Source organism: Corylus avellana, chromosome 3 (assembly GCF_965113065.1).
Source record: "Corylus avellana chromosome 3, dhCorAvel1.hap1.2, whole genome shotgun sequence".
Taxonomy (NCBI): Eukaryota; Viridiplantae; Streptophyta; class Magnoliopsida; order Fagales; family Betulaceae; genus Corylus; species Corylus avellana.
The window spans coordinates 18,754,281-18,767,750 of record NC_142492.1 but is presented as its reverse complement, the minus strand read 5'-3'; the positions used below and the strand labels follow the sequence as shown (position 1 = coordinate 18,767,750).

Below are 13,470 nucleotides of genomic sequence, written 5' to 3'. Positions count from 1 at the left end.
AGTGCAAGTTCGGTTCATGGCAGCCGTCATACTATGGTCCAGAACAAAAGTAACCATGAAAAGTCCAATGCTGAGGACGAAAATAGTCACGGGGAGTCTAGTACTGATAGGTCCGAAAGACCTCACCGTAGTAGATCCCATTGGGAGAGACGCCACAAAAGATCCCATGATGACCGATCTCATCGCGAGCGATCTCGTCGTGATAGATCTCATCACGAGAGATCTCATCGTAGTCGTTCCCATCGCCACAATGAAACCAATGTAAGTGCAAAATTGGGAGACCTGAAGAGGAAGTATGCCAAGATAGCTGATAAGATAGCCAACGGGGAGAATGGGGTGATCGCAGAGGAACTCATGGATAACACCAACCTACCCTTCACAGATAGGGTAATGAGCTTTCCCCTGCCCGACAAGTTCAAATTGCCTCATATAGATAAGTATGATGGCAACGGAGACCCTGGTGAGCACATGAAAGGCCTCCGAGCACACTTCATTCTTCATGGCACCCCAGATGAAATCATATGCCGGGCGTTTCCGCTAACTCTAACAGGAGCAGCTCTGGAATGGTTCGCAAGGCTTCCAGCTAAATCCGTAGATAACTTTAAATCCCTGGGCTGCCTCTTCCTTAGTCAATTCCTGGCTACTCGAAAAAGGAAGAAAAGCCCGTCTTACCTCCTCACTTTGGTTCAAAGGAAGGATGAATCCCTAAAAGACTTCATGCACAGATTCAATAAAGAGAAGTTGACAGTAGAGAATCCGAATGAGCAGACGGTACTCGATGCACTGATGCATGGGGTAAGAGCCTAAGGGCCACTAATGGCCGAATTGTCAAAGAAAACAACAATGATAACTCTTCATCATTTTATAAATAAAGTCAAGAAGTATATCAATCAAGAAGAAGCTGTGGCGGCCCTGATGAAGTCCCAAGAGAAGGCTACTCGACAAGAGGAGACCAAGCGAAAAGAGACTCGTCGAGAGAAGAATGACGCAAGAGTGCCACCAGTAAATTTCGGGAAGCAGGAGAAAGCATCGAAGTGGCCGGATAGCTTAGCTCCCAAGCCAAGGAATAACTCTCAGCGAAAGCTTAGCAAATTTACTCCATTGAACGCCAGTATGACCGAGGTGTTGATGGAGATTAGAAGGGACCCCGACTTCAAATGGCCAACAAGAATGAAGGGTCCCGCTTCGAAGCGAGACCGTACTAAGTTTTGCTAGTATCACAATAAAGTTGGACACTTGACGGAAGAGTGTGTATCTCTTCGCTAAGAGATAGAGTCCTTCATAAAGAATGGCAGATTGGTGAGGTTCTTGGCAGACGAAAGAGATCGAGGAAGAGACTACCAGCAACGCCTACCGCTTGAGGGGAATCGAGAAGTCGCCGAAGGCTGAGACCAGAGCCCAAGGCATGATGTTGGTTCGAGGAATGAGCGGTATGTCAAACCAGCACACAATCGGCAGGCGGAGCCGATGAATGATCGGGATGCTCGACCCCCACCTCAGAATCATGAGGTGGTTGGAGAAATCTTAACCATTTCGGGAGGAATAGCTAGTGGAGGGGAGTCTAACTCAGCAAGAAGAGCCCATGCCCGAGAGGTGCAGACCGAGCAGGTTCTTTTCCTTGAAAGGCCAGCCAAGACCTTGAAACGAGAACCCATGGTCTTATCATTCACCGACGAGGATGGAAATAGGGTAATGATGCCTCATAATGATGCATTGGTGGTAACAGTGACTGTGGCCAACCATTTGCTCCACCGAATTTTGGTAGATAATGGAAGCTCGGCTAACATCCTTTATTGGCCAGTTTTCAAACAGAAGGGCATTGATCGTAGCAGGATCTCCCCGTTTGGCTCTCCATTGGTTGGATTTGCGGGAGAGCAAGTCCAACCTGTCGGAATTATTTCACTTCCTGTGACAGCAGGAACAGCTCCCAGGCAATCAACTGTTATGGTGGATTTCTTGGTAGTCGACCGACCGTCAACCTACAACGCATAATTGGTCAGCCAACCTTGAATAAGTTGAAAGCGGTAACTTCAACCTACTATTTGAAGATGAAGTCCCCAACAGAGGAAGGAGTCAGAGAGGTTCAGGGAGACCAAATTGCTGCAAGGAAGTGTTATATCACTTCCCTGAAGAAACCGTCGGAAGTTACACCTTTGACGGTGAGTACCGTGAGAAGTGGAAAGGAAGGTGAATCAAAGGGCGAACCTGCAGAGGCATTAGAAGACGTGGTTGTAGCAAACAACAAAGTGGTGAAGATCGGTTCTCAACTCTCCTCGGAGGTCCGAGAAAGCCTCGTCACTTTTCTAAAAGCAAATTTGGAGGTGTTTGCGTGGACGCACGAAGACATGGCTGGTATCAGCTCCGAAGAAATACTCCACCAGGTCAACGTGGATCCCAGCATAAAACCAGTAAAGAATAAAAGAAGAAAGTTTGCTCATGAGCGAAACATGGCGATAGCCGAGGAGGTGGAGAAGTTGCTCAGAGCTCGGTTTATAGAAGAAGTACACTATCCCGATTGGTTAGCCAATATAGTATTGGTTAAAAAGTCCAACGAAAAGTGGAGAATGTGTGCAGACTTCACCGACCTCAACAAAGCTTCCCCGCATTGATGCCCTGGTCGATTCAACATCTGGGTACAGCTTACTCAGTTTTATGGATGCTTTTTCTGGTTAATCCAGATCTACATGCACCTTGAAGATAGGGAGAAGACTGCATTCATTACCGACCGAGGCTTGTACTGCCATAAGGTCATGCCTTTCGGTCTCAAGAATGCAGGGGCGACGTACCAGAGATTGGTGAACAAGATGTTTGGAGAGCAGATCGGGCAGAACATGGAAGTGTACGTAGATGACATGTTGGTTAAAAGCACGTTGCCATAACACCAGACAGCTGACCTACATGAAACGTTTGAAACGTTGAAAAGGTATGGGATGAAGCTGAATACTGCAAAGTGTGCGTTCGGAGGGTCCTCAGGAAGATTCCTCGGCTATATGGTGTCAAACCAAGGAATTGAAGCTAACCCGAAGAAGATCCAAGCAGTTTTGGATATGCAGTCTCCGAAGAATACGAAACAGCTCCAACAATTGACGGGCAGAATAGCAGCACTGAACCTGTTCATCTCTCGATCCATTGATAAGTGTCTACCATTCTTTAAAATCCTGAGGAAGGCCTATGAGTGGTCCGATGAGTGCGAAGAAGCTTTTAGGGCACTGAAGAAGTATTTAGTCAGCCCACCTTTGCTCAGCCGAACAGTCCCAGGAGAAGTATTGTATTTGTACTTGGCTATGTCTCCAATAGCAGTCAGTGCAGCCCTTATACGAGAAGAAGAGGGGGTACAGAAACCTGTATACTTTATCAGCCGAGCTTTGAAAGGGGCCGAGGAGAGATATCCCCAGATGGAGAAGCTGGCTTTCGCTCTAACTATTTCATCGAGGAAACTTCGGCCGTATTTTCAAGCTCACACGATAAAGGTTCTTACTGAATACCCTCTCAGGAAGGTACTTCGCAAACTGGATTTGTCCGGAAGACTGGCTAACTGGGCAATTGAACTTGGAGAGTTTGATATAGAATTCTTTCCTCGGAACTCTATCAAGGGTCATGCATTAGCAGACTTTTTGGCAGAATTTACAAACTTACCAGATGCTACACAATGGCCGAGGGATGAAACCTGGGTAGTTTACGTGGATGAATCATCCACAAGAAAACACGGCAGAGCTGGGGTAATACTAATCACCCCAGAAGGAGAAGAGTTGCATTGTTCCATAAGATTGAAATTTAAAACTACCAACAATGAAGCCGAATATGAGGCTGTGATAGCGGGATTAGGCCTAGCTCGAGAAATGGGAGCTGAATTCATTGAGGTACGAAGCGACTCACAAGTAATTGTTGGGCACATACAAGGGGAATTTGAAGCAAAGGGAGTTAAAATGAAGTTGTACTTGTCAAAGGTACAAGACATTCAGAGCTCTTTCAAGAAGTTATGCATTGTAAAAATCTCAAGGGAAGAAAACGAGAAAGCAGACCATCTTGCTCAGATTGCATTAGCCGAGGAGTATGCAGGGGAATCCGAAGAAGTAACTCAGACCTTGGCCCGACCAACGATAACCGAGGAGGTCTTGGTCTTGACAGCAGAAGCGGTACCAGACTGGCAAAAGGAAGTGGTAGAATATCTGAAGAAAGGGATTCTCTTAGAGGAGAAAAGAGCAGCTGTCCAGCTGAGGAAAAAGGTTGCCAGATTTACCATGGTAAATGGAACCTTGTACAAACGAGGTTTCATGTTGCCACTTCTTAAGTGCATTTTCAAAGAAGAAGGCAATTATGTACTTCGTGAGATTCACGAAAGCATTTGTGGAAGTCATTCAGGTGCAAGAATGTTGGCGCATAAGGCGGTCCGAGCAGGCTTCTATTAGCCTAATATGACCAAGGACTCGGTAGAAATGGTCAGACATTGCGACAAGTGCCAACGTTTTGCCAATATCAACAAGCAACCCCCCGAGGAGTTAAGCTCAATCTCTTCACCATGGCCCTTCTCGTAATGGGGGGTAGACATAGTGGGACCACTACCTCGTGGAAAGGGGGTGTTCGGTTTGCAGTAGTCGCTGTGGACTATTTCACGAAGTGGGTGGAAGTAGAAGCCCTAGTAAACATAACAGCCAAGAGCATAGAGAAATTCTGATGGAAAAATGTCATCTGTCGATACGGCATTCCATATGCATTCGTCACGGATAATGGAAAGCAATTCGACTGTGATTCATTCAAAGAATGGTGTGCTAAACTCCATATAAGAAATTACTTCTCATCCCCTGGACATCCCCAGGCAAACGGACAAGAGGAGGTCACTAACAAGTCAATCTTCAAACTTTTGAAGAAGAAGCTCGGTGACCGAAAAGGAGAGTGGGCAGAAAGTATTCCCGAAGTTCTATGGGATGCTCCCCTGACCGTGGAACATAGAGCATCTCAAAAAGTACTTTGTTTAAATTGTAATTTCATTAAGGGGATTTGTCATTATTTTACTTGTTTCTTCTGTTTTGTGTTTCATCAATAAAAGTCTCCTGAAGTTACAACAATCGAAGTACATCCAACTCACCTCTCAACTTTCTTCTCGGACAGGTTTTCGAAAGTAGTTAGAGAGAGACAGTCGAAGAGACTATAACTCATCCAACTCACTCCTCGGATAGGTTTCCGAGAGTAGTTGTACAGTCGAAGAGACTATAACTCACCTCTCAACTCTCTTCTCGGACAGGTTTCCGAAAGTAGTTAGAGAGAGACAGTCGAAGACACTATAACTCATCCAACTCACTCCTCAGATAGGTTTCTGAAGGTAGTTGTACAGTCGAAGAGAGTATAACTCACCTCTCAACTCTCTTCTCGAACAGGTTTCCGAAAGTAGTTAGAGAGAGACAGTCGAAGAGACTATAACTCATCCAACTTACTCCTCGGACAGGTTTCCGAGACTAGCTCATCCGACTTACTCCTCGGACAGGTTTCCGAGGGTAGTTAGACAAACTCCTCGGACAGGTTTCCGAGGGTGATTAAAAATCCTACCTTACTCTTCGGACATGTTTCCAAGGTTAGTTACATTCGAAAAGACCAACCTCTTAATACCGACCTCGAATAGGTCCTAAGGAAACCTCCTCGGCCAAAGTCCTCGGACGTACATCCAAGGAAAGGTAAAACTCAAGGATGAAGAGGTGATTAAGATTCTTTAAGATTTAAAAAAAAAAAAAAAAAAGAAAAAAAGAAAAAAAGAAGATAATCTGCTAATTGTATAGAAAGACAAGAAAAACGAACAATTGTCTACATCAAAAATATATACAAGCAGTTGGAAATTACAAGCTAAACCCCCTTCGGGTTGGTTGGCTTAGGGATCTCAATAGCAGTAGGTGCATCAACAAGGACTTGGGGCTCCACGGCTTGATCATCGTTCGCAGGCTGGCTTTCCTCAGGAGTGAAGCCGAATTTGAAGATTCCCTTAGCATCAAGCATTTGCTCTTGTCCGAGAGAGATAATCCTTTCCAAGGCTTCATTAGTGAATGGTAGATCATCAACCTCCACTTTGTTAAGGTCCACAGAGAAAGAAGGATCCTGAGCCCAAGCTCGGAAGGTCTCAAACCCGAAAGTAATCCCATCCAGCCAAGCATAGTCGCGAGTCCAGGCGGCGCACGACAATTGCTTCTCAAATTTTTGGGCTCGATCATTGGCTTCCCTTAGCTGGGACTCGGACTTCTTGAACTTATCCTTGAAGAAATTTCTTCTCTCCTCGGCCACAGTCTGAGCCGAACAAGCCTCCGTGGCCAAAGCCCTTTGAATATCTCTCTCGGCCTGAGCTTCCCTAACATGCCTCAGAACCTTAGCAACTCTCTTCTCGAGCTGATCCTGATCCGCCTTCATTTTGGAATTTTCTTCAAAAAGGCGACCATTATCTGCCTGGAGAGCTTCTGCCTCGGCAGTTAGAATCGAGAATTTTTTGTCTATAGCGGCCCGAGCAGTCTCGGCCTCAGCAGCTTCGGTCTGAATCAAAGGTTGCTGCTGACCAGCAGCCAACAATTCTGCATCCTGCTGAGAGATGACTCCCCTCAACCTTATATTCTCGGCCTCGGACTCCGACAGCTTTTGTTCCATCTCCACGACTTTAGCTTTCAAATTGTCGGATTCCTCGGCCGAATTTTGCACAGCTTTCATGAAATCGCAGTAGAGTAACATCGACCTCATGAGGCTCTGGAACAAAAAAGGATTAGTATATAGATGAAGCACTACAAAACAAAAACAAAAATATGAGGTACTTACGACAAACTGATAGTAGAGGCATGCCTCTACCATCCCTCGAGCTGAGTGGTCACACTGCCCAGACAATCAGTCGTGGGGTACCAAAGCCACCAGCGCAGAGAAAGGGTTCCCAGGAGATCACCCCTGAGATTGGTAAGGGGGTGGCCTACCGACCAGTCGACGCTGGGGGGTTGTACCCTAAAACAATCTGCGGCAGAATCACCTTCAGCTGGAAACTCCTGAGCACCAGGAGCGGTTACAACTTGAGAGGTACTTGGACAAGGCGCCTGCGAGCTGGCGTCAGCTTGTACCTCCTTTGCCTCGATAACCGACGGTCTCACCAGCTAGGCCACGGGAATTACAGGATTGGATCTTTCGTTCTCATTCCCAACCGAGGAATCTGAGTACACCTCCATCGCAACCTCCTGTAGGATGCGATTAATGTTGGGACCAGAATGAACTGGAGTAATCGAATCGACAGGAATTACGGGAGTCGGAGAGTCAGCAGGCCCGGCTGGAGGAGTCACCGAAGGAGGAACAAAGGAAATAGGCCAGCAGTATGCGCTGGCTAGACGGATGACCGGTTTAAAGCCTTCCTTCCTTCGGGCTGCCAAGAGTTGGACAACCTTCTACTTGCCTATATCGACAGCATTGGGTGACCCTGTCGGCTTGGTCACTTTGACTTTTTTGAGCAACGGCTGCTCTGCTTCAAGCTCTTTAAGCTCCAAAGCAAGAGTCTTTGAAGGATCATCTCTCGGACGCTTCTTCTTCACAGGCGTTCTCTTCACATGCTTCTTCATTGGCCTTGCGACCGACTCTTCCCCAACCGGACAAGGTCTTATTGCATCCTCGGGCATCACACCCTCTATCACAGGAGTCTGTCTCATAACTCCAGGTGCCCGACCCCGTGGGACGGTCTGTTTTTGTGCAACCTCGGGCATCACTCCCTCGGTCTCTTGGGTTTGCTGAGGACGGACCCAGCAACATACAGATGATATCTCAACTTGGCCGTAGTTACCAAGTTCTTAAACAAGGTAGCCTCCTCATGTTCCCGAGCCCAAGCGATAACTATGCTCACCCGAACATGCTCCTCCGAAGATAGCTTCAGTTCAAGACTCGCATCATTCACTGGGAAAGTTGTTTCCCCGAGGAACTCTTGGACCTTCCACTTTCTCCGAAGGGGCAAATTCCCATTGTCCCCGAGCAAAGAAAAATTTATTCTTCCATGCTCGGTTGCTGGTAAGAGTTTTTTCAAATAATACCAATTTGCCCCATCGGGCCTGAAAGTTATAAAGTACCTCCGTCTTTGGGTTCTTAGTGAACCGATATGCCGACAAAAATTCCCTAATAGTCAGGGAATGCCCGTCCCTTAGGGCTGTTGGCCACAAAATTACGCAGCCAAAAAACATCCTCCAAACGTTGGGGACGATTTGGTGAAGAGCTACATTCAAATAGCTCAGTAGTTCCCGAACGATTCTCGGGAACGGTAATCTAAGGCCTGCACGGAACATCTCCTCGTACAGGCAAACCTCATGCTCCTCGGCACTCATTATGGCACCTTGTCGGTCATCGTCAAACCGAAGCAATACCGACTTCGGTATGTAGCAATCCAGTCTAATCCGCCTTTCATCTTTCGATGATAAGGCGGCCTTCCACATAGTAGGGTAAGAACCCCCATCGTTCAAGCCAGAACCTTCTCCGTCACCCATAAGGAAAAGAAACTCTGGGTATAAAGATCGAGGAATGCAAGGATAAGAGTGGTGTATCAGCAAGTAAGTCACCGACAGTCGGAGATGGTCAACTGCAGGTTCAATGAATGGTAATAGTAGATTTAAATACCTGAGCACTGGACTGTCAGGATGAACAAATGGTTCGCAGGAAGGAAGAAAAAGGGTTCGATTGACCGAAACCCTGAAAAACACAACCCGAAGAAAGAAGTATTCAGAAGAAAAATCAGGATGAAAGCAAGCCAGATGGGAGGATAAAAAAATTGCAGAACTTCGTATGTGATAATGGTGTTTTGAAAGGCCAGAAGACGAAACTTAGAATCAACGCATAGCAACTCTTTTTATAATAAGTCTGAGGCAACAAAGAGTCTGAGAAAATGAAAGGTTGGGGAAACTGAAGAATCTAAGAAGACGTAGAGACGTCGGCGCATCGAAACCCTAGAAGACGCCTTGGGAATGAGTGCATTAAAAGCCGCGACAGGCCGTCTTATCATAACGCGTGGTGACTCGGGAGGCAGCCATTCCAAGGCCGACACGTGGACGTATGATCGTTCATCCGGATCGACAGATAAGGGAACCAACGAATCTTCAGATAATTCGAGCATCTCAGCAAAAAATAAATAAATAAGTGGGAAAAGTCCCGCCAAAATCCAAAGCCAAAATTAAGGTTCTTTCTCGGAATCTCAGGCATACGATTACCGAGTACCGAACACCAGGGAACCGATCCATCTTTGGAGAATACAAAAATTTCTAGTCATCTGGATCAGGAAATTGGGGGGTAACTGTTGGGTCATGGATCAGTTCGAGAAGGCCCAACGGGCTTTCTACCTAAAGCTGCATATAATACTGGGTTGCTGAGCTCTCGGTCGACTTAGCCTAAGGAGGTCTCAGGCTCCTAGCTTGAGGCATTACTCATGGGCCAAGATAGTCAAAGACCGAAGGGTGCATTGGTCATTCCATCATAGAAACATGACTGGTCCTCCTCTATTCAGGTTATCCATGTCGATCAAGATACGTCAGTTAGCTTCCAAGCTAATGTAGATGACCGAGTCCAACTCGAACATTTTGACTTAACATCGCGCAAATGCTATAATACTTATTCCCTGATCTTAGGCTATTAAGATCACGGAACAGCTAACAAACACTATCTCACTTTTCAAATGTTTGCACACCAGATATTGAGGGATAAGATCCCTAAACATATGGGAAATCAAACTCCTCTCATGCCTATAAATACAAGTCATTTATCAATACTAAGGTAATCCCAACTTTTGCTATATAAGCTCTGTGTTGTTTACATCTTCCTTCTTTGATTATTGACTTAGGCATCGGAGTATCCCCGGGAAACCACCGGGAACTTTAACCCTATTGTTTGCTCTTGTTTACCAGACCCACCCGTCCTCAGACACCGCAGTGCAACAACCGGCCTGTCCTTGGACACTGCTGTGCAGCCAAAAATTGTGTCACGTCATCCATCGGAAAACTGTGTTCTAACAGTTTATACTTTATACTTTATATTTTGAGTAATTTTAATCATCATCATCCATCCTTTTTACATAGATAGTTAGTGATGTATAGCATTAACTCCGTTATATTTATCAACTGAATATTTATTTCTTCTAAAAAAAAATTAATTCTATATTTACGATATTCCATAAAAATAATAACTTTAATGCTACATCCTATTCCGGATAACAACATCACATGGATTCCATGTACATTTTTATTTAGGAAATAAATTTTGTGGAGTAGAGTTTTAATTGCTCAAAATATTACTCGGTCAAACTTTGACATCTCGGATCTGTCAAAATCGGCATGATTTGTGAACAGCATTTTTTCCTTTTTCGCCAAGGGAAGAAAAAAATAAAAATAAAAACAAATGGGAGTAAATTATATCTTTAATAGGATCAGATTCTATAAAATCTGAAACTCTGAACCGTTGATTAGTGAGATTAACGTAAATCGTTGTAATTTTTGAAAAATTAATGCCGTTGTGATTTTATCAGCTGGATTAACGTAGAGCGGCACCGTGCTCGAAGTGGGAAACTGCCAAAGGAGAATCCCCATCACAACGGCCACCAAGCCTAATCTAGACAGGCAGGGGCATGGTGGGGAATCAGAAAAGTACACGCTGGCACGTCGCACGTGGCCACAGGGGTTGATTTGTCCTATTCTCCCCCACTCTGCCCCCACACGTGTTTCATGGGGCCCGCGCTCATCACGTTGTTCTGTTCAGTGTTCAGGGACGAGAAAAGATCAAAAAAATGAGTAAAGGTGGTGGGTTGGAGTGTAGCTGTCTACGTGGCAGGCTCCAGTCGGCAGGTGTTTCGTGGCAGATGCCCGGCGTGTCAGTTTTTTAATCACCACATGCACCAGGCAGGCTATACCTCTTTTTTTTTTAACAAAATTAAAAAAACAAAAATCTAGTTACGATAAAGACGGGACGATATTCCGTATGTACCCCTAGTAAGTCACAAAAATTGCGGACTGACCGGATCTCTGTTTCTTAAGATAAGTAGGATGAGAGGGGTGTTTCCGGTAACCGAATCCCAACATAGCCAAAACCAAAAACCAACAAACGGGTCCCCCTTCTAGTCTACTTTACTTTCTCTTTGTCTTTCTAAAAATGTGGGCGTTTTTTTTTTTTTTTTTTTTTTTTTAATATTTGATAAGATTATCTCTCTCCAAACCAAATCAAACCCTAAATAAACCCCACCACAGCCTTGCCACCTCTATTGCATGCCTTTTTGTTCATTTTCTCGTCGTTGTCGTTCTCTCCTATTTTCCCCTCTAAAAGCCCAAAGCAGGGTGGAACGCGTACAGATACAGAGAAGTACCAAGACAAAGAATAGCCTCCACAACCCTTTTCTTCTTCATGGCTGTTGAGGCTCGGCATCTCAATCTCTTCCCTTCTCAACTCATAGGAAACAGGTACCCTTTTTCTCTTCTTCTTCTTTTGTTTTCATTTTTATTTTTATTTGTTTGTTTTTTTTTTTTTTTTTTTTTTTTCCATCTAAAGTTATGGGGGGTGATGAATTTGCAGGGAAATGATGAATCTCATTGAGGTAAACAGCAATATGTACAACTCCCATATGGGTTACACAGTTCCATTATCAGGAACCACGACGACGGAGACTCTGTTACCAGCACACAGTTCTGTGGTGATTGATTCGATTCCTCCGAAAGGTGCAATGAAATCCGACAGCGGCCTCACCTACAACATCCCCATATCAAGAAAGCGCTCAAGAGACGCGATCAACCCTTTCTTTTCCAACCCAAATCCTCAACCCCACAAGAATTGCGGCTTCTTCTCGTTTCTTGGTGAAGACATTTCCTTCCAGATCCAACAACAGCAGTTCGACATCGACCGCCTGGTTTCCCAGCATGTACGCCTAATTAATCTAATCAATCGCGCTCTTTTTGTTTTGATTTTTCATTAGATGTTTGTTGATCGTGAGTGAAGTATTAATTTGTAATTTCTGTTGTTGTTACAGATGGAGAAGGTGAGGATGGAGATTGAGGAAAAGAGAAAGAGACAAGCGAGGAGGATAATAGAGGCAATAGAGTTGGGGATGATGAAGAGGCTGAAGGCGAAAGAGGAAGAGATAGAGAAGATTGGTAAACTGAACTGGGCTCTGGAAGAGAGGGTCAAGTGCTTATGCATAGAGAATCAGATATGGCGCGACCTGGCGCAGAGCAACGAGGCCACGGCCAACGCTCTCCGAACCAACCTGGAGCAGGTGCTGGCCCACGGCGCAGGATTAGACGACGAGACGGCCGCCGCACACATGGACGACGCCCAGTCCTGCTGCGGAAGCAGCGGCGAGAACGTGGAGGATCATCACACAGAGGTGGAGGGCCCGCGCACGTTAGCGAGGATCGGAGGAGAAAGAGACTACTATAGGAGTGATCAATGTGGCAACAGGTGGTGTAGAAACTGTGCGAAACAAGAGTCGTGCGTACTGCTGTTGCCCTGCAGGCACCTCTGTCTCTGTACCGCGTGTGGCTCTACGCTCCACACTTGCCCCATCTGTAAATCCACCAAGAACGCCAGTGTGCATGTTAACATGTCCTGAACCTCAAAGAACAGATCAAATTCTAGAAATTTAGATGATCCCATGGATCCTTTCTTTCTTGTCAGTCTCATTTTTTTTTGTATCTATATTTTCTTTCCCTCGATTTGTTGTTTGTGGGACATGAATTTTCTCAGCAAATGGTCGGAAAGACCATCCCAAAATCAAGAACCAATTACGTAAAGAATTTGAAACCATTTTGCAGCCTAATTTCTCTCATTGAGTTGTTTTACATGGGAATTAATTATCGTGCGTAAAGAAGGTGAAATGCAGGCGCATTTTAACGTAATAATGGCGTTAAATGTTGGAGTTATGGGCAAAAAGGGAGGGTCCAGACCCGAGGACGTAGGGCGACGGACGGCATGCGGAGGATCTAACCGACAGCTAGTACTCTGTACACCAGCTGGCGAACGGCAATGGAGCGTGGAGCGTGGAGCACAGGCGCGTGGAGTCAACGAGGAAAGGCGAAAGGGACTGGTGTGAGGCAAAAGCTGACACGTAGGACGCGCGCAAATGTCGCTGTTGGGAGCAGTGGCATCCCATTGCCAACGGCAGCACTAATCTCTCTCTGATTTGTTTTGTCTCGATTGTGCGCACTGTAGGGCTGTGCTTGTGTAGCTGCCAGCCTTTGGCACCAAAATCCAAAGGAGAAGCCGACACCAGAGTCGGTGGTTGGAATAACCCCGTCAAAAACAAAACAAAACAAGTGAAATTTTATAAACTAGTATTAAAAAGAAAGTTGGGGTATTGTAAACGACGACGTGTTACCGTTTCAATTCTTTCTAAAATTAAAGATGGTTGTTGGGACTCGTGGCTTCAGGGAGGCACTTACTTTTCTGTCTAAACCCTCTTCTGTCACTGTCCAACAACAGGGACCACACACACAGAATCAGGATTTGGTTTTA

At 45.5% G+C, this 13,470-nt stretch overlaps 2 protein-coding genes across 2 annotated transcripts; both read left to right on the top strand.

The window, feature by feature from the left end:
• The first annotated feature begins 1,467 nt into the window (after window positions 1–1,467).
• On the top strand, window positions 1,468–4,409 carry LOC132174241 (uncharacterized). The gene is made up of 4 exons (XM_059585932.2): window positions 1,468–1,959; window positions 2,049–2,531; window positions 2,679–2,839; window positions 2,924–4,409. The coding sequence occupies exons 1-4, from the start codon at window positions 1,468–1,470 to the stop codon at window positions 4,407–4,409; spliced, it is 2,622 nt and encodes an 873-aa protein (XP_059441915.2).
• A 6,801-nt stretch (window positions 4,410–11,210) lies between these two features.
• BRG3 (SBP (S-ribonuclease binding protein) family protein) lies at window positions 11,211–12,627 on the top strand. The gene is made up of 3 exons (XM_059588597.2): window positions 11,211–11,423; window positions 11,536–11,878; window positions 11,987–12,627. Exons 1-3 carry the CDS (start codon window positions 11,368–11,370, stop codon window positions 12,566–12,568), a joined length of 981 nt encoding a protein of 326 aa, XP_059444580.1. The 5' UTR covers window positions 11,211–11,367; the 3' UTR covers window positions 12,569–12,627.
• Window positions 12,628–13,470: the final 843 nt, after the last annotated feature.